The 22,285-nt window shown below is 44.0% G+C and overlaps 1 protein-coding gene across 5 annotated transcripts in view; it reads right to left on the reverse strand.

Annotated features, from left to right (window-relative positions):
- Positions 1–22,285, reverse strand: part of LOC143774327 (A.superbus venom factor 1-like) — a 247,395-nt gene that overhangs the window by 122,400 nt on the left and 102,710 nt on the right. For all 5 annotated transcript variants that reach the window (XM_077261792.1, XM_077261791.1, XM_077261793.1 and 2 more), the window contains 2 exons: positions 16,921–17,036; positions 9,150–9,296 (listed from right to left, as the gene is read on the reverse strand). In XM_077261792.1, coding sequence (XP_077117907.1) covers positions 9,150–9,296; positions 16,921–17,036 — 263 coding nt within the window. The remainder of the gene's footprint in view (positions 1–9,149; positions 9,297–16,920; positions 17,037–22,285) is intronic.

A 22,285-nucleotide genomic window follows, 5' to 3' on the forward strand; every position in this document is an offset into this window, starting at 1 on the left:
TGTAAGTTTGCCCACTGACAAAGACATGAACAGTCTATAATTTTAAGGGTAGGTTAATTTTCACATTGAGAGATAGAATATCAAAAATAAAATCCAGAAAATCACATTGTATACATTATATAAATTTATTTGCATTTTGCAGTGAGAAATAAGTAATTGATCCCCTAGCAACCATTAAGAGTTCTGGCTCCTACAGACCTGTTAGATGTTCCTAATTAACTCATTACCTGGATTAAAGACCGCTGTCTTACATAGTCACCTTTATAAAAGACTCCTGTCCACAGATTCAATTAATCAGTTAGACTCTAACCTCTACAACATGGGCAAGACCAAAGAGCTTTATAAGGATGTCAGGGACAAGATCATAGACCTGCACAAAGCTTGAATGGGCTACAAAACCATAAGTAAGATGCTGGGTGAGAAGGAGACAACAGTTGGTGCATTAGTAAGAAAATGGAAGAAATACAAAATGATTGTCAATCGACATCGATCTGGGGCACCGTGCAAAATCTCACCTCGTGGGGTGTCCTTGATCATGAGGAAGGTGAGAGATCAGCCTAAAATTACACGGGGGGAACTTGTTAGTGATCTCAAGGCAGCTGGTACCACAGTCACCAAGAAAACCATTAGTAACACATTACGCTGTAAAGATTTAAAATCCTGCAGTGCCTGCAAGGTCCCCCTGCTCAAGAATGCACATGTGCAGACTCGTCTGAAGTTTACGAATGATCACTTGGATGATTCAGTGAGTGATTGGGAGAAGGTGCTGTGGTCAGATGAGACAAAAATTTAGGTCTTTGGCATTAACTCAACTCACCATGTTTGCAGGCAGACAAATGCTGCCTGTGACCCAAACAACACCGTCCCCACTATCAAGCATGGAAACATTATGTTTTGGGGCTGTTTCTCTGCTAATGGCACTTGACTACTTCACCACATCAATGGGAGAATGGATGGAGCCATGTACCGTAAAATCTTGAGTGACAACGTCCTTCCCTCCGCCAGGAAATAAAAAATGGGTCGTGGCTGGGTCTTCCAGCAAGACAATGACCCAAAACATACAGCCAAGGCAACAAAGGAGTGGCTCAAAAAGAAGCACATTAAGGTCATGGAGCCAGTTCCCAGACCTTAATCCCATAGAAATCTTATGAAGGGAGTTGAAGCTCCGAGTTGTCAAGAGACAGCATCAAAATCTTAATGATTTACAGATGATCTGCAAAGAGGAGTGGACCAAAATCCCTCCTGACATGTGCACCAACCTCATCATTAACTAAAAAATGTCTGACTGCTGTGCTTGCCAACAAGGGTTTTACCTCCAAGTATTACCGTATTTTTCGGACTATAAGACGCACCGGACCATAAGACGCACCTAGGTTTTAGAGGAGGAAACTAGTAAAAAAATATAGGAAGCAAAAAATGTGGTCAATTCTGTACTTAAGATCACCTATCCTGGTAAATGTGGTCCCCTCATCCCCATCCTGGTATGCATGGCCTTCATTCCCATCCTGGTATGCATGGCCCCATCCTTATTCTGGTATGATTAATTGGCCCATCCAGTTCCTGGTATGATTGATTGGCCCCATCCCGTTCCTGGTATGGTTGACTGGCCCCATCCAGTTCATGGTATGATTGATTGGGATGATTTATTGGCCCCATCCCCTTGCTGGTATGATTAATTGGCCCCATCCAGTTCCTGGTATGATTGATTGGCCCCACCAGTTCTTGGTATGATTGATTGGTATGATTTATTGGCCCCATCCCCTTGCTGGTATGATTGATTGGCCCCTTCCAGTTCCTGGTATGATTGATTGGCCTCGCCAGTTCCGGGTATGATTAATTGGCCCCATCCAGTTCCTGGTATGATTGATTGGCCCCATCCCATTCCTGGTATGGTTGACTGGCCCCATCCAGTTCTTGGTATGATTTATTGGCCCCATTCCCTTGCTGGTATGATTGATTGGCCCCATCCAGTTCCTGGTATGATTGATTGGCCCCACCAGTTCTTGGTATGATTGATTGGTATGATTTATTGGCCCCATCCCCTTGCTGGTATGATTGATTGGCCCCATCCAGTTCCTGATATGATTGATTGGCCTCGCCAGTTCCGGGTATGATTAATTGACCCCATCCAGTTCCTGGTATGATTGATTGGCCCCATCCTGTTCCTGGTATGGTTGACTGGCCCCATCCAGTTCATGGTATGATTGATTGGGATGATTTATTGGCCCCATCCCCTTGCTGGTATGATTGATGGGCCCCATCCAGTTCCTGGTATGATTGATTGGCCCCACCAGTTCTTGGTATGATTGATTGGTATGATTTATTGGCCCCATCCCCTTGCTGGTATGACTGATTGGCCCCTTCCAGTTCCTGGTATGATTGATTGGCCTCACCAGTTCCGGGTATGATTAATTGGCCCCATCCAGTTCCTGGTATGATTTATTGGCCCCATCCCCTTGCTGGTATGATTGATTGGCCCCATCCAGTTCCTGATATGATTGATTGGCCCCACCAGTTCCTGATATAATTGATTGGCCCCATCCCCTTGCTGGTATGATTGGCCCCATCCCAGTCCTGGTATCCATGGCCCCATCAGAAAAGATTGAAAAAACAAACATTTACTCTTACCTTCCTCCGCTCCCTGGCAGTCGCAGTGTTCTGCTCCGGTGCCAGCAGCTGCTTAATGCTTGTAAACAGCGCATGGCAGGGATATCATGCGCTGCTCACAAGCAGAGCACAGCTGCCGGAATACTCACCGGGTGTTCATCAGAGATAGCGGTGAGTATCCATTCCTCTTCAGTAGCGCGCACTGTCTGCCACCAGATGCCAGATGCAGCACACAAACAGCCCCTAATGGGACTCCAGTACTTCTCTTGGAACTTGTTCTCCACCTGTCTCTTTATTATGATTAAGGTTTGATAAAAACCCAGCGGGTTGAAACGTTACCTTACGCCACTGCAGTGAATTGTTTTTTTTTGTGGTTTGAAAATAAAAAAACACTTGTTTGACTAAACTTTGAAAGAACTTTGAGTGCGACCATTTATCCTTGGGACTAGAGAATAAAAGAACAGTTTACTTTTTACCCCAAAATATACCTATGAAGAGAGAAAACAGACAAAATGAACATTTTGCAGTGGTCTCTCAATTTTTGCCAGAGCTGCATATACAGTATATATATATATATATATATATATATATATATATATATATATATATATATATATATATATAGGTCGTTGCAGTACTGATGCTCCGCCGCTAAGGGGGGGCTATGGTACGTCTGATGGCACTGAAGGAGTTCACCTGACCAGGTATCACAGACACCAATACACTTCACAGTTTGGCCTCCAGGGGGAGCTAAGGGTGCTATGTATTAGGCCACTCCTCACAATCTGGTAAAACTGGGGGTTAGATAGGAAGTTAGTGAGAAGCTGACTGGGTTGGAACCAGGCAACATCCTGTGGCAGAGGGTGTTGCAGGGGAAGATTCAGGGGGGTCCCTGTCAGGGGTGGGATCCTGACAGAGGCCTAGCGAACAGGAAGAACGTTACAAGGACAAGAAGCGAGGTTTATTGTGCTGAGTGAGAAACGAGATCAACGCAACAAGGAGAAATACCAGTAGGAGTCGTGCTGTAAGACGAGGCAACATCCTACTGAGGCGCGTAGCCGGTGGCCAGAAACGCCGAGGAAGTATTGAGCTCCAGGCCTTACTTCAAACCTACGGCAGGACAGTCAGTTATAGGTGGGCTGTCTCACTCAAATCACCTAAGAAGACATAGGGGGCAACATTTGGAGAGGGGCGACACTAGGGTCCTGGAAGAGCTCCGAGCCTACCCGTCATACGGGTGCGTCCTAGCCATATCATCTGGGGGGACGAAGAAGAACATCATAATTGAGTTGTGAGTAGTGTTGAGCATTCCGATACCGCAAGTATCGGGTATCGGCCGATATTTGCTGTATCGGAATTCCGATACCGAGATCCGATACTTTTGTGGTATCGGGAATCGGAATCGGAAGTTCCCAGTGTATGGTTCCCAGGGTCTGAAGGAGAGGAAACTCTCCTTCAGGCCCTGGGATCCATATTAATGTGTAAAATAAAGAATTAAAATAAAAAATATTGATATACTCACCTCTCCGGAGGCCCCTGGACATCACCGCTGGTAACCGGCAGCCTTCTTTGCTTAAAATGAGCGCGTTCAGCACCTTCCATGACGTCACGGCTTCTGATTGGTCGCGTGCCGCTCATGTGACCGCCACGCGACCAATCCCAAGCCGCGACGTCATCCCTCAGGTCCTAAATTCCCTTCTAGGAATTTAGGACCTGAGGAATGACGTCACGGCTTGTGATTGGTCGCGTGGCGGTCACATGAGCGACACGCGACCAATCAGAAGCCGTGACGTCATGGAAGGTGCTGAACGCGCTCATTTTAAGCAAAGAAGGCTGCCGGTTACCAGCGGTGATGTCCAGGGGCCTCCGGAGAGGTGAGTATATCAATATTTTTTATTTTAATTCTTTATTTTACACATTAATATGGATCCCAGGGCCTGAAGGAGAGTTTCCTCTCCTTCAGACCCTGGGAACCATCAGGGATACCTTCCGATACTTGAGTCCCATTGACTTGTATTGGTATCGGGTATCGGTATCGGATCAGATCCGATACTTTGCCGGTATCGGCCGATACTTTCCGATACCGATACTTTCAAGTATCGGACGGTATCGCTCAACACTAGTTGTGAGGGAACTTCAGAAACAGACACAACAGTTGTGGGGACTATCCCGTAAGCACAGCAGGGGAGGACCACAACACACAAGCGCTAGAAGGTAGGCACAAATTTCCACATGCAAAGGGAACTCTGGAGGTGCCATCGGACCGGCCGGACTCACGCAGCCCGGTTAACCGTATTCCGGACTGAGGATCCTGAAGCCTTCAGTAAAGAGGTAAAGAGACTGCAACCTGGTGTCCTCGTTATTTACTGCGACCTGCACCGCACCACAACGACATCACTCTCCACCTTCATTGGACACCCCTCAGCAGGGTCACGGGCCGGGTCTAGCCACCGTGACAACCCCAGAACTGCGACAGAGAGGCCCGGTACCGGGTACCCCTCAGCCCTGCGGCAGTGGGGGCGCTACAACTTGGCGTCACGAACAGGATCTACTTAAGCCTGAAGAATCAGGTCATGTGTGCCTTGGAACTGTGATTTGTTGTGCTTGAACTGTGACTTATTGCAAAGACTGTGCATTACCGATTCCCGCCAAAACCGCCGCCATTACAGCGCCACGAGGAGCGCAGGAGAAGAAGAAGGGCGTGGAAGTGGGCGTGAACAAGCTGAAGAGCGCGAAAGACAATGGCCGCCCAGTCTAAATATTTCGGCCCCTTGAGGATGTGTCCGTCAGCAGCCGAGATCCGCCTCCTGATCCTCAATGGTGGGCAGAGACAAAGAAAACGAAACCGCCCACGAAGGAGAGAGCGGGAAAAGGACGAGGAGGAAGAAGTCAACTACTTGGAGGATGCCATGGCCAGCCACCCGGAGCCGGAGCGTGGGATCAGAGCCGAGGACTCCCCCAGCTACCCGGAGAGGCACCGCAGCCAGACCTCCACAGTTGACGCTGACCTCCTGCAGACCGGAGCGGACAAGCTGATCAACCAGCTCCTGCAGACGCAGCTGAGCACTGAGGCCGGGTGGAAGAAGACCATCATCGGGAGCCTCGCCAGACGTCTGTCGGCAGCCTCGTCTGGTCCGGAGCAAGAAGGAAGTTCCAGCGCACCAAAGCTATAAAGCAAGGCCCTGCCGGAAAGCAGGATGCTGCAAGCAGAGATGACAATGTCGCAGCACAAGGCCCCGCAACCAGCGTTCCAGACCCCAGCGGAGACGGAGCAGACCGGCACCGGAGGGACCGCATCTGAAGCAGGTATGAAGGACGATCCTGCCCTGACGACCGACACCACTCCAGCGACTGCTAGTGTCACAGCTGCTGACTCCGTTCCAGTGACTGATCTTGCAGCAGCCGCTACCTCTGCTGCAGCAAATGCCCACACTCAAGCTGCGCAGACCTCCATCGTTGCGCATGATTTAACCGTACATGAAAGACGGATTAACGGCGTTTGTCCAGCACTGGGTGTAACCCTGGACCCCACTTTTCCCAGCCCAAGAGGGGTTAAGTGTCAGGTGCAGCCCTGGAAGCCGTCCAACTAAACCTCGGAAACCTGAACATGTAAATAGTTAACTGTTTGTTTCCCTGCTTTTTGCTGCTTTAAACCCGACTAGGGTTATTCTTAAAGGGATCCCTTAGTTTACCCGGGATCCCTATTTTTGCCTTTTTGCTTGTGTTTTTGTTTCTTGTTCATCATTGTTGAAAAGAACTGCTAGATCATGAACACTGCATGATTACAAACTTATTGTAAATAGTTTGCACCTTCTTAAAGGTGCCCTCTACTGGTTTTACAAGGAAAAGGACTCTTTGCGAAGCAACTGTTCTTGGAAACAGCACCGGAGTCCTTGCTGAATACGAACTTGCAGCTTGAGAAGTTGCACTACCTCCGAGAGACTTGGTCCCTTCTTAAAGGGGAAGTTCACCAATAGCACTTAAAGTCGAATAATGCTTACATGTAAAAGTTATATGTAGTTAGCTAGTTAACTGTAAGAAATGTTTAATAATGTGTTAGAAAATGAGGACAGGAAGTGAACCCGTACGGGGTTAGTCGGTGAGTCCTCCTAGGAGCCATACAGAGATGGCTCAGTGATCTTGAACTGAGAGAAGGTTGATAAGTTCTATACTGTGTATAGTAGCAGAAAGGCAGAAGGCCCGGGCGGAAAGGGGCGGTCCTGCAACAGAACGAGAGGCAGTAGGCCTGGGGCAGATAGACAGGCGGTCCTGCAGATGTAAAGGTGGAAAATGAAGAAAAGTTGATTAGCCTTACAGTGTTTTATAAGAAGGTCTTTAGTGGATTCAGTGTGTATGTCCTTAAAGGCAACGTTAAATTATTGTTCAGAAATTGCACTAAGTAGAATACCCGGTTGGGTAAGAAAAGTTATTTATAGTATGTTATTTAAAATATTTAACCATGTTTGTAACGTTCAAGTGTCCTCACCTCCCATAAAGGGAAGCTCTGTTCAAATTTACTTGTTATTGCATTTCAAAAATTGTATGTCTTTTTGCTGACATGTATTGTTTTCTTCCCAGTCCAGGAGTACTGGATTTAACCGGGGGGGAGTGCAGTGCCCCAGAGTCCTGGTCGTTGCAGTACTGATGCTCCGCCGCTAAGGGGGGCTATGGTACGTCTGATGGCACTGAAGGAGTTCACCTGACCAGGTATCACAGACACCAATACACTTCACAGTCTGGCCTCTAGGGGGAGCTAAGGGTGCTATGTATTAGGCCACTCCTCACAATCTGGTAAAACTGGGGGTTAGATAGGAAGTTAGTGAGAAGCTGACTGGGTTGGAACCAGGCAACATCCTGTGGCAGAGGGTGTTACAAGGGAAGATTCAGGGGGGTCCCTGTCAGGGGTGGGATCCTGACAGAGGCCTAGCGAACAGAAAGAACGTTACAGGACCGCGCCTGCACTTCATCGCGGCGGTACCCCAAGAAAGGACAAGAAGCGAGGTTTATTGTGCTGAGTGAGAAACGAGATCAACGCAACAAGGAGAAATACCAGTAGGAGTCGTGCTGTAAGACGAGGCAACATCCTACTGAGGCGCGTAGCCGGTGGCCGGAAACGCCGAGGAAGTATTGAGCTCCAGGCCTTACTTCAAACCTACGGCAGGACAGTCAGTTATTGGCAGGCTGTCTCACTCAAATCACCTAAGAAGACATAGGGGGCAACATTTGGAGAGGGGCGACACTAGGGTCCCGGAAGAGCTCCGAGCCTACCCGTCATACGGGTGCGTCCTAGCCATATCATCTGGGGGGACGAAGAAGAACATCATAATCGAGTTGTGAGGGAACTTCAGAAACAGACACAACAGTTGTGGGGACTATCCCGTAAGCACAGCAGGGGAGGACCACAACACACAAGCGCTAGAAGGTAGGCACAAATTTCCACATGCAAAGGGAACTCTGGAGGTGCCATCGGACCGGCCGGACTCACGCAGCCCGGTTAACCGTATTCCGGACTGAGGATCCTGAAGCCTTCAGTAAAGAGGTAAAGAGACTGCAACCTGGTGTCCTCGTTATTTACTGCGACCTGCACCGCACCACAACAACATCACTCTCCACCTTCATTGGACGCCCCTCAGCAGGGTCACGGGCCGGGTCTAGCCACCGTGACAACCCCAGAACTGCGACAGAGAGGCCCGGTACCGGGTACCCCTCGGCCCTGCGGCAGTGGGGGCACTACATATATATTTATTTATTTACAGTATTACAGTATATTGAACTTGCAATCAAATGATCGCAGGTTCACGTCCCCCAAGTGGACTAAAATATAAAAATATTATTAAAAAATATGAAAAGTATAATATTTCAAATAATCCTCCATTGCACTCTATAAAGATACAATTAGAAGTTCCCTCTGTCACACTACAAGTCGGATCTATCAAAACATATAAAATCAGTTAACCTGTAGGCAAAATGCTACACAGAGGAAGAAAAAAGAGCCTGATGTGCAAATTTTCAGCAACTGCACCTCCCTAAGACAATGCTATAAAAACTGATCAAGAAGAATACTTGTTTTTTACACCCCTATCCAAATAGAACATTATTTATCCCATATATATTGTGTTACCACAAACTGGGTTTCCATAGGAGGAATAAGATAGCAGCCATGGAGGCTTCTGAATATGGAGCGGACTCAGCTCCTGAGCCAGCCCCATAAGTTGGGACCCAGCGTAGGACATACTATTATGCCCTATGTCACATAGGAATAAAATGGTTGCTTTCTTCAGACAATCCCTTTTTGTTAGAAGATCACACGACATTCTGATGATCACAAATTGATGTGTTGAAAAGAAATCAGTGATCAGTCATAATCATTAGGGTAGTTGGCAGCATCTGATCAATTGACTTACAGCACCACCACCTGAAGTATGAAGAACTACATTCTGCCCATTGACATTTCTTTCTTGGATATTCACAGCTTGTTCTACTCTTTTGAGCTGCTTTTCTCCCTGGGGAATATATATATAGATATATTTTCAGATGCTCACAGTAATTGGAAGGGATTGTAGAGATGAAGCTGTGTTCAGTGTCAGCCGGACTGTTCCCTCTTCTCCGGTAATTCCCTGCACCATTGCTGGTTTAGCCACCACAGGGACCTTTTTTGCTGGGGAACCATCAGGATGGATTACAAAAACCTTTTGAAAAAAAGAAAGACAAATAGAGAAATAAGTATTGCCATTTAAGTTTGTATATTTACTGTATATGTAGCCACAGGTGAATGTGTTCAACCCTTTCAACTCGCTACTCCGTCCCCTAGCACCTACTCCCTCCCCTCTCATTTCTGCTGAAGACTTTGCCTCTTTCTTTAAACAGAAGATCAATATGATCAGAGAAAGCTTTGGCCCACAGTGCCCAATGCCCCTCTTAGCTGCTCAACCCTGTTCCTCCAAAACCTGCTTCTTCACCATGACATAAGATCAGCTCTCCACCCTCCTGTCAAGATCACACCTCACCACTTGCACGCTTCTCCAGCTCCCGTCTCACCGCATCCCTAACATCGCCACAGTCTTCATCCCAACCCTAACACACCTCTTCAACCTCTCTCTCGCAACTGGTGTCTTCCCCTCATCCTTTAAACATGCCAAGATCACACTCATCCTCAAAAAGCCCTCCCTCGATCCATCCTCTGTGTCTAGCTATCGCCCGATATCTCTTCTCTCTTATGCCTCAAAACTACTGGAACAGCATGTCCATCTTGAACTGTCCTCCCACCTCTCCTCCTGCTCCCTCTTTGATCGGTTACCATCTGGCTTCGGACCCCATCACTCAACTGAAACTGCCCTAACTAAAGTCACCAATGACCTACTAACCGCCAAGAGCAAGCGACACTACTCTGTCCTCCTTCTCCTGGACCTGTCTTCTGCCTTTGACACTGTGGACCACTCCCTCCTGCTACAGATTCTCTCATCTCTTGGCTTCACAGTCTTGGCCCTATCCTGGATCTCGTCATATCTAACAGACTGAACATTCAGTGTCTCCCTCTCCCACACCACCTCCTCACCTTGCCCCTTGTCTGTTGGTGTTCCTCAAGGCTCAGTTCTAGGACCCCTTCACCATCTACACCTTCGGCCTGGGACAGCTCATAGAATCCCACAGTTTGCAGTATCATCTCTACACCGATGACACGCCGATCTACCTATCCAGACCTGACCTCATCTCCTTACTCACCAAAATCCCAGACTGTCTGTCTGCTATCTCGGCCTTCTTTTCGGCTCGCTATCTAAAACTGAATATGGACAAACAGAATTCATTATCTTTACCCCATTTCACTCTACCCCTCCAGCAATGTCAATGGCTGCTCACTTTCCCCAGTCCCGCATGCTCGGTGCCTCGGGGTGATCCTCGACTCTGCCCTCTCTTTCAAGCCACATATCCAAGCCCTTACCTCCTCCTGCCATCTCAAACTCAAAAATATTTCCCGGGTCCGTGCATTCCTTGACCACGAAACCACAAAAACACTAGTGCACGCCCTTATCATCTCCAGCCTTGACTACTGCAACCTCCTACTCTCTGGCCTCCCCTCTAGCACTCTGGCACCCCTCCGATCCATCCTACACTCTGCGGCCCGGCTAATCTACCTGTCTCCCTGCTATTCCCCAGCCTCTCCCCTATGCCAAGCCCTTCACTGGCTTCCTATCATCCAGAGACTCCAGTTCAAAACCCTTACTATGACATACAAAGCCATCCACAACCTGTCTCCTCCACACATCTGTGATATGGTCTCCCGGTACTTACCTACACACAACCTTCGATCCTCACAAGATCTCCTTCTCTACTCCCCTCTCATCTCTTCTTCCCACAACTGCATCCAAGACTTTTCCCATGCTTTCCCCACATTTTGGAACTCTCTACCCCAACAGATCAGACTCTCACCTAACAAAGAAAACTTCAAAAAGAACCTGAAGACTCACCTCTTCCGACAAGCCTACAGCTTGCAGTGATCCTCAACCTACTGAACCACCGCACGACCAGCTCTACCCTCTCCTAGTGTATTCTCACCCATCCCCTGCAGACAATGAGCCCTCGCGGGCAGGGTCCTCCCTCCTTCTGTACATGTAAATGCCTTGTTTTTTGCTCATGTTTATTGTATTTGTCTATATTTGCCCCTTTTTCACATGTAAATTATTATACATTTTTTAAAGCGCCATGGAATAAATGGCGCTATAAAAAATGTATAATAATAATGATAATAATTAGTGATGAGCGAGTATACTCGTTGCTCGGGTTTTCCCGAGCACGCTCGGGTGACCTCCGAGTATTTGTTAGTGTTCGGAGATTTAGTTTTCATCGCTGCAGCTGAATGATTTACAGCTACTAGCCAGGCTGATTACATGTGGGGGTTGCCTGGTCGCTAGGGAATCCCCACATGTAATCAAGCTGGCTAGTAGCTGTAAATCATTCAGCTGCGGCGATGAAAAGCAAATCTTCGAACACTAATAAATACTCAGGGGAAAACCCGAGCAACAAGTATAATCGCTCATCACTAATAATAATGTGAAAATATAATCCTGCCTTGATGAACCATATAAATGTTTGTTGAACTGGACATATATTTACTAAAATTACATTCAATCCTGACCAAGGCATTTATAACTTATTATACTATGCTAACTCTGGCAGTTCTTATTTTTTGTGGTCATGTCCTTTCCAAAATTGCATTGAGGGCACAGTATGGAAGAGAGGCAGTGTGAGAGGCTAAGTATAGAAAAAGGGGAAGCGGAGGGGCTCTGTTGTGAATTCTGCTCTGCCACTCCAGAGAAATACCCCTATAGATGGAAATAGGAATGCTACCTTGCCAACCGGTTCAAGGACCTCAGGAGAATCAGGTATCCTAGACAGGCTCAATGGTCCTTGTTTTTTTCCCGTGTTGATTGTACTGTTGTTATGTTCTGGTGACCTTGGAGCCGCATGAAACTTTCTCTGGAGTCGGTGAAACCTGTACTGACCGCAAATCCTGAACTAACACCGCAACTAGAAGTAGCCGTGGGGTGTGCCTAACAAACCCTAGACACCTCGACACAGCCACCCATAAATAAAGAGGGAAGAAAAGACAAAACAGACTACAGGAAAAAAAAATGGCTCAACACCTTTCTTCCCTTCTTCTGAGATGCATTTAACTCATTATGGGCCAGTTGTACCATTCATCACCCTGCTTAATACGAACAAGATTATATGCCCCCACGTCTTCCATTTCAGGTTGAGATTGATGCTCCAACCAGATGTTTCGCTTCCCCTAAGTTTAAGCCTCGGTTTATTGGTCCTTTCTGCCATTTCCCCTGATCGGCCTGGGGGCCTTCGTTGTCACGTGATGTGCGTTCTTTTGTGCAGTCCTGTGGGACTTGTGCGCGGACCTAAAAATTGTTTGTTCCTGACAGATGGACTTGGGCTAAGCCGTTTGGCAGACCGAGCGAACTAATCAGACTTTGGAGACTTATTTGATTTACCTCGAGTCTGCCAAACGGCTGAGTCCTGGTTTTGCCACTCCAGAGAAATACCCCTATAGATGGAAATAGGAATGCTACCTTGCCAACCAGTTCAAGGACCTCAGGAGAATCAGGTATCCTAGACAGGCTCGATGGTCCTTGTTTTTTTCCCGTTTTGATTTAGTGGTTTCGTATCTTCCAGGTTCTAAGAATATTAAGGCTGATGCCCTTTCTAGGAGACCGTGTGCTAACTTCTCCAGCGTGGTTAAACCCTTGATCTGCTCATTGTCATTTCAGCTGAAATGACAATGAGCAGATCAAGGGTTTAACCACGCTGGAGAAGTTAGCACACGGTTTCCTAGAAAGGGCATCAGCCTTAATATTCTTAGAACCCGGAAGATACGAAACCAAGAAATCAAAACGGGAAAAAAACAAGGACCATCGAGCATGTCTAGGATACCTGATTCTCCTGAGGTCCTTGAACCGGTTGGCAAGGTAGCATTCCTATTTCCATCTATAGGGGTATTTCTCTGTAGTGGCAGAGCAGAATTCACAACAGGGCTCAGTATGGAGAGTGGGGCAGCACAAGCTGTTCAATATGGAGAACGGTTAGCATGAGGAGGTCAGTATAATTCATAAGGGAGGACAGTGTGGCAGTCATGTTATATTAAGGGGATGCTGTGACCAGGGGTGTGACAATCACAGTTGCAGAGGGTGTGACAACAACTGGTCCAGTGCAGGAAGGTGTCTACTGACAATGAAGTTCTGCTATGTGTAGCACAGGTGATCTGATGTTTGCAACAGCTAGTCTCCTAAGAGGACTATTGAAGCAAGCAAAAAGTAGAAAAAGTTTTTTTGGTCACCGCAACATTACAATAAAATGCAATAAGAGGCAATCAAAACATCAAATCCACCCCAAAATGGTATCATTAAAAACGTCATCTCGGAGCGCAAAAAATAAGCCGTCACCCAGCCCCAGATCCCGAAAAATGGAGACGCTACAGGCCTCGGAAATTGGCGCGCGCCATTTTTTTTCTTCCAAATTTTGGAAATTTTTTTACCATTTAAATACAAAAGAACTCATACATGTTTGGCATCATTGAACTTGTAGTGACCTGGAGAACCATAATGGCCGGTCAATTTTAGCATTTAGTGAACATGGTAAATAAAAAAAACTATTGTGGAAGAAACTAAAAACTAAATAAATAAACTAATTTGCAATTTCACTGCACTTGAGATTTTTTTTACCTTTTTCCAGAACACTATATGGTAAATCAATGGTGTCTTTCAAAAGTACAACTTGTCCCACAAAAAAAGCCCTCACATGATCATATTGCCGGAAAAATAAAAAAGTTATGGCTCTGGGAAGAAGGGGAGCAAAAAACGAAAGTGAACAAATAGAAAATAGCAAGGTCGTGAAGAGGTTAATATTAACATATTAATTATATTTATTTATATTAATATTGTATTACTGTATTATTATTATTGTTGTATTACTTAATATTGAGCAGAATTATGTATGCTGACATCCCTCTATATGCTGTAAGAGCCCCCACATATTCCCTATATACAGTCTGTGACCCCACATAGCCTCTAATATACAGTATGTGCCCCATATAGCCTCTACTATACAATATATGCCTTCACATGGCCTTTATTATACAGTTTGTAGCCCCAATATAGCCTCTAATATACAGTATGAGCCCCCACATAGCCTCTAATATACAGTATGTACCCCCACATAGCCTCTAATATACAGTATATGCCCCACATAGCCTCTAATGTACAGCATGTGCCCTCACATAGCCTCTAATATACAGTATGTGCCCCCACATAGCCTCGAATATACAGTATGTGCCCCCATATAGCCTCTAATATACAGTATGTGCCCCCACATAGCCTCTAATATACAGTATGTGCTTTCACATAGCCTCTATTATACAGTTTGTGGCCCAACATAGCCTCTAATATACAGTATGAGCCCCACATAGCCTCTAATATACAGTATGAGCCCCACATAGCCTCTAATATACAATGTGTGCCCCCACATAGCCTCTAATATACAGTATGTACCCCCACATAGCCTTTATTATACAGTTTGTGCCTCAACAAAGCCTCTAATATACAGTATGAGCCCCCACATAGCCTCTAATATACAGTATATGCCCCACATAGCCTCTAATGTACAGCATGTGCCCTCACATAGCCTCTAATATACAGTATGTGCCCCCACATAGCCTCGAATATACAGTATGTGCCCCCATATAGCCTCTAATATACAGTATGTGCCCCCACATAGCCTCTAATATACAGTATGTGCTTTCACATAGCCTCTATTATACAGTTTGTGGCCCAACATAGCCTCTAATATACAGTATGAGCCCCACATAGCTTCTAATATACAGTATGAGCCCCCACATAGCCTCTAATATACAATGTGTGCCCCCACATAGCCTCTAATATACAGTATGTACCCCCACATAGCCTTTATTATACAGTTTGTGCCTCAACAAAGCCTCTAATATACAGTATGAGCCCCCACATAGCCTCTAATATACAGTATATGCCCCACATAGCCTCTAATGTACAGCATCTGCCCTCACATAGCCTCGAATATACAGTATGTGCCCCCATATAGCCTCTAATATACAGTATGTGCCCCCACATAGCCTCTAATATACAGTATGTGCTTTCACATAGCCTCTATTATACAGTTTGTGGCCCAACATAGTCTCTAATATACAGTATGAGCCCCACATAGCCTCTAATATACAGTATGAGCCCTTACATAGCCTCCTATATACAGTATGAGCCCCCTCATAGCCTCCTATATACATACAAATATCCCATATACATGAAAAGAAAAACAACATACACTCATCTTGCTCCCATTTCCCCGGCTCCCAGCAGCAGCGCAATGAAATGACGTAATCACGACTGCTGTTTCACACACTGATTGGTGTAAGATGGAGCCGGCGGCCCCCTCATCCAGCAATGTATTACAGCGGACAGTGGTGGTGGATAGATGGCATGTGAGGGAGGGCACAGTACGGCCCATGAGCCACTGTTTCAGCCCCTCGGCTGTCTTGGTCCAGCCAGAGGGATGAATGTGGTGCAGTTTGACCGGGTCTAGTTTACACGATAGATCTATGTGCATAGAATAGCATTGTTCTTGGCTGCACATGTTTACACAGGATGCTGCTGAGAGCGATGATTTAAATAGGCTTAAATATCATTTCACCCCATGAACAAATGTTTTTCATGTGCATGTGGTGATAGATGGCTAGTGTAAATGCACTAAACTTTTATAAGCTCTTTTACATGTTTTAAGCCCTATAATTCTGATCAGATTGGTGGGGGGTGCAATCCTGAGACTCCCATCAATCGCACAAAAGACATCTTGGAAGTGCCCATCTCAGGATACAGAAGCGAACACACACAGAGTAGAACTGATGCACTAGAAAGTCATAAGATCTTATCTCCTGGGCTGTGCATTTCTAAGAGCTCTGGTGGGCTATTAGACCCAGACCCATACCAATATCATCAGAATTAAAGGGCCAAAAACATAAGATATCACAAAAAAGGTAAGTTTCGCTTTAAATGCTTAATTGTGCCTGCATCTCATCAGTACTATGGTTCCCGTATGGTTCACAGTCAGATAATGGTTGAATTTTCATTGCTTCTATTTCTGACTTGATAAAGGCCTATTATGGCCGGAGCGTTGCATCATCTACCATATTTTTATATATTCACTATGTGATTTAAGGATGGAATAAAAGCTACATTTTATCTCTATGCAAACCCTCTGGTGCCTCGGAATTTTTGGAATTTAGCAAGTTGTTTTCAAATAGAAATGCCTTCATTCCTTTTAGTGTTAATTTAGTGTTCTTTTGAGGCAGGTTTCCGAGTGTGCCCACCTAAAGAAGACATTGTGCTCACATAGCAATAGACGCTTAAGTAAAACTCCGGTGAGATTTTTTCATGAAGTATTTATTCAGATGTCTTTTAGGATGTCTTTTGCGATATTTTTTAAAAAAAATTATATATAACATTATGGTGGCTAGAAAAATGAACTGGTCGTTTCTATTAGCCACCTCATGGCTTTCGAAGCCTGAAGAAGTTCCAGGTGGAATCCACGAGAAAAGGACATGTTTTCCACATACCTATAGTCTGACTTACCAGCAGGTGCGTGACCATGTAAGGTGCCTATGACGTTGACGCTATATGTGGACCTGATAATGGGGCACGCCGTTGAATGTTCTGGAGAGGTATGTGTTATTGGATCTGTACCTTGTACTTTAAGAGATGACATCTGACCAAAAAGAGGATCATGTACCTTAAGGTCGTAGGGCATTCCAGGCTTAAAATACTTGGCGGTTTTGGTAAACAAAACTTTATACGGTGATTTCACAATATTAATATCTTCCAGCTCACTTTCCACAATTTCACTGCCTAAAAGGAAGACGAGAATCCAAGAGGGTTAATGCAGATCTGCATTGAGGGACAAGGAACGAGCACTGCAAAAACTTCTAAATTCTGTGTGAATTGTCTAGAAAAAGTCTTTCCTGTGTATCACATACAGAAAACATCTAAAGCATCACCATGGATAGCAAATATGTTGGAAGCCATCTTCCTATTTTTACATAATAGAGTTGAGCAAATCGATTTGTTTCAAATCTGTGTTGAATTTTTAGGAATTTGCTAAATATGATAAATTTGAACATTTAGCAATTTGCCCCAAGTGACTATCCATAAATGGCTGTCTCAATATTGCACTTCCGGCACTCTCTCACTATTTCTTTGCACGCCGCTGGCCTCCAGTCTTTGATTGACAGGTCACTCTTCTCTCAGTAACCTGTCTCCTCTGCATCATCATTGCCTGAATTGGTGTCATGAGAAGGGCTGGTGCATGACCAGTGATCTCCTGATGACCTGACAGGAGCTGGTCCGTTCATTTTGCAAAATCATCAGGAGCTTAAAGCACATGTGCCGTCCCTTCTGATGACACAAAATTGGGCAATGATGATGTCTGCGCAAGGGAAAAACGTCACTAAGAAAAGGTTGATTTGTCAATGAAAGATCTGAGGCTGGAGTTGGGCAGGAAAAAGGGAGAGAGCTAGAAGTGCAGTGCATGCTCTACTGGATATGATCTTAAGACTTCAAGGATGAATTTCTCAATAAAGCACCAACGAAATACTGTAGGGTATAAATATAAGAATTGTAAGGGCTTTACACTCATACCTTTAGCTATGTGTTAAATATACTGCAGCCAGGTCCTCCTTAGCCCCTCACCGCCAAAGCCTGTTTTCACCTACTTGACTAGGCCAAATTTTTCAAATCTGACCAGTGTCACTTTATCAGGTAATTATTATGCAATGCTTCTATATATCTCAATGATTCTGACAGTTTTTCATGGCATATTATTATTATACATTTTTATAGCGCCAGTTATTACATGGCGCTTTACATGTGAAAAGGGGGCAAATATAGAAAAATACAATAAACATGAGCAAAACAAGGCACTAACAGGTACAGGAGGATGGAGGACCCTGCCCGCGAGGGCTCACAGTCTACTATCTGTCACCTTAGTGGTAAATTTAAGCCGACATGATTTGCGTTTATGAAAATATCAAAAATTCAACAAAAAGTTTGAAAAATTTGCAATCTTTGAACATTGAATTTTTGTGCCCTTAAAAAATAGTTAGTTATGCCATTCAAAATAATTAATAAAATTTACCACATGTCTACTTTACTTCAGCACCATTTTTAAAACATTTTTTGGTTAGAAATGTAGAAGGGTTAAAAGTTTAGCAGCAATTTTTCATTTTTCCAACAAAATTAACCTAACCCTTTCACGACATGCGCCGTACTAGTACGGCGCATGCCGTGAATCCCCCTTTGATGTGGGCTCCGGCGGTGAGCCCACATCAAAGTCGCGACATGTCAGCTGTTTTGTACAGCTGACATGTGCGCACAATAGCGGCGGGTGAAATCGCTATTCACCCGCCGCTATTAACCTGTTAAATGCCGCTGTCAAACACTGACAGCAGCATTTAACTAAAGGTTCCGGCCGGGCGGCCGGAAATGACATCATCGCCGACCCCTGTCACATGATCAGGGGTCGGCGATGTGTCAGGACAGTAACAGTAACAGGACAGGTCCTTGAGACCGCTATGGTTACTGATGCCGGCCTGCTGTGAGCGCCCCCATGTGGTCGGCGCTCATAGCACACCTGCATTTCAGCTACATAGCAGCGATCTGATGATCGCTGCTATGTAGCAGAGCCGATCGGGTTGTGCCAGCTTCTAGCCTCCCATGGAGGCTATTAAAGCATGGCACAGGTAAAAAAAAAAATGTTTTTAAAAATATGAAAAAAATATAAAAAACATAAAAGTTTAAATCACCCCCCTTTCGCCCCATCCTAAATAAAACAATAAAAAAAAAAAACCTACACGTATTTGGTATCGCCGCGTTCAGAATTGCCCGATCTATCAATAAAAAAAGCATTAACTTGATCGCTAAACAGCGTAGCGAGAAAAAAATTTGAAACGCCAGAATTACGTTTTTTTTGTCGCCACGACATTGCATTAAAATGCAATAACGGGCGATCAAAAGAACGTATCTCCACAAAAGTGATATTTTTAAAAAATGCCAGCTCGGCACGCAAAAAATAAGCCCTCACCCGACCCCAGATCACGAAAAATGGAGACGCTTCGGGTATCGGAAAATGGCACTTTTTTTTTTTAAGCAAAGTTTTGCATTTTTTTTCACTACTTGGATAAAAAATAACCTAGACATGTTTGGTGTCTATGAACTCATAATGACCTAGAGAATCACAATGGCAGGTCAGTTTTAGCATTTAGTGAACCTAGCAAAAAAGCCAAACAAAAAACAAGTGTGGGATTGCACTTTTTTTGCAATTTCACCGCACATGGAATTTTTTTCCCGTTTTCTAGTAAAAGACATGGTAAAACCAATGGTGTCGTTCAAAAGTACAACTCGTCCCGCAAAAAATAAGCCCTCACATGGCCAAATTGACGGAAAAATAAAAAAGTTATGGCTCTGGGAAGGAGGGGAGTGAAAAACGAAAACGCAAAAACGAAAAAGGGCCGCAACTTGAAGGGGCTAAGGGAACATTTAACATTTGAAGTGACTTAGGAGCCTATATGTTAGAAAATGCGCAAAAGTGACCTGACATCATTATAAAAACTGCACCCCTCAAGGTATTTACAACAACATGTAGAAAGTTTGTTAACCCCTTAGGTGCTTTATAGGAATTAAATAAAGCTGAAGCAAATAATGAAAAATGAGTAATTTTCCATCACAATGTTAACTTAGCCCCAACTATTTAGTTTTAACAAGATAACAGGAGAAAACTAAAAATTTGTGATATTTCTCCTGCGTACAAAGATACCCCATAGATGGTTGAAAACTACTATTTGGGCACACAGTAGGGCTTGGATGAGGAGGAGCGCAATTTGAATTTCAGAGTACAATTTTGGCTGAAATAGATTGCTGATGCCATGTCATGTTTGCAGAGCCCCTGACACGCCAAAATAGAAAATTGTGACCCCATATTGGAAACTACACATCTCATGAAATTCACGCTTGGTTGTGGTGAGCATCTAGAACCCACAAATGCTTCAAGAATTTTATAACATTGGAATATGAAAATCAAAAATACATTTTTTTACCACAAAAATGTTGCTTTAGCCCCAAATTTTTCATTTAATTTCCATTTTCTATTTATTGTGAAAATTCTCCTGAGTTTGATGATACCCGATATGTGATCAGAAACTTCTCTTTGGGCAAACAGGCTGGCTCGGAAAGGAATCTTGGAGTTAAATTTTTGCTGGAATATATTATGGATGCCATGTCACATTCGGAGAGCCAGAGAGGTGCCAAAACATCAGAAACCCCCATACAAGTGACCACGTTTTGAAAACTGCACCCCTAAAAGAAATTTATCAATGAATGTGATGAGCATTTTAAGCCAGCATGTAATTATGGAATTTTATAACAATGGACTGTGAAAATTAAAGATTACATTTTTTTCAACAAAAATGTTGCCTTAGCCCAAAATTTCTCATTTCAACAAAGGTAACAGGAGAAAATGGACCCCACAATTTGTTGTGCAATTTCTTCTGAGTACTCCGATCTCCCATATATGGTCAGAAACTACTGTTTTGATTCATGACAGGCCTGAACGGAAGCAGCGCTATTTGTTTTTTGGAGTAAAAATTTGGCTAAAATAGATTGAAACCATCATGTTGCGTTTGTAGCGCCCTTGAGGTGCCAAAACAGCAGAAGACTCCCACAACTGACCTCATTTTGGAAACTACGGCCCTAAAGAAATTCATCTAGGGGTGTGTTGAACATCTTGAATCCACTGATGCTTCACAGAATTTTATAATATTGAGCCGAGAAAATGGAAGATTACATTATTTCCACAAAAATGTTGCTTTAGCCCAAAATTTCTTATTTTCACAAGGGTAACAGGAGAAATTGGACCCTACAATTTGTTGTGCTTTTACTCCTGAGTTCGATGAAATCCCATTTATGGTCAGAAACTACTGTTTGGGCGCACGGCCAAGCTTGGGAGGGAAGGGGCACCATTTGAATTTTGGTGCAAATTTGTAGCTAGAATAGATTATACTGTCACATGTTACATTTGGAGAGTGCATAAGGTGCCAAAACAGCAGAAACCCCCCACAAATAACCCCATTTTGGAAACTACAAGGCTTGACTGGAGAAGGAAGGAGCACTATTTGCGCAAATGTTCCTAGTGCCAGAATATCAGAAACCCCATAAAGTCACCCCTTACTGTAATTTACACTTTTCTGAGAATTCTTTTACAGGTGTAGTGGTGATTTTGACTACATGGATTTTTTCCGAAGTGAAAATTCCAAAAATGACATTGATCGCATTCTAATTTGACGTTTTGGAGGCAGAGTAAAAAAGAAGCATCAGTTCAGGAATTACCTGTTTTTTTCTGTTATTTTTTTATGCTATTCACCATGTTATGAAACTGATAAAATGACTTTATTCTTGAGATTGGTGAGATTACAGCTATACCATTTTTTTGTAGTATTTTTTCATGATTTGCCGCTTTTACGCAATAGATGTTTTTATAGAAAAATAATTGGTTTTGCATTTCTTTATTCTGAGAGCATAGCATTTTTATTTTTCCATCAATGTAGCTGAGTGGAGGTGTTTTTGGCAGGACAAAATGACGTTTTCAGGGATACCATTATTATCTACAGTACATACAACTTTTTTATTGTGTTTTATTTAATTTTTTGCTTGGTTACTGTAAGGGTTCAATAGTGTGACAGTTTTATAGATCAGGTCTTTTCTGAATGCGGCAATACGAAATGTGTAATTTTATTGTTCTTTTTTGTTTTAAATAAAATGTGTATTTGTTGGAGTAATATTTTTTCACAATGTTTTTCTTTCTATTTTGTGGTTTTTTTTAATTTTTACTACTTTTTTAACTTTTTTTACACTTTTTCTCAATTGCGCTAGCTATGTGAATTTAACTTTTATTCATTTGCAATACACATGTCATTTTCACACTGACAAAACGCCTTTTCGACCCTGCTTATGGCAGAACCTAGGAGGCCACTATAGCTGACTGACTAGGAGGTCATGATTTAAACTCCTGCTGACCTTCTGCTGTCATGTCAATCATCCGCAGCCCA

Source organism: Ranitomeya variabilis, chromosome 5 (assembly GCF_051348905.1).
Source record: "Ranitomeya variabilis isolate aRanVar5 chromosome 5, aRanVar5.hap1, whole genome shotgun sequence".
Taxonomy (NCBI): domain Eukaryota; kingdom Metazoa; phylum Chordata; class Amphibia; order Anura; family Dendrobatidae; genus Ranitomeya; species Ranitomeya variabilis.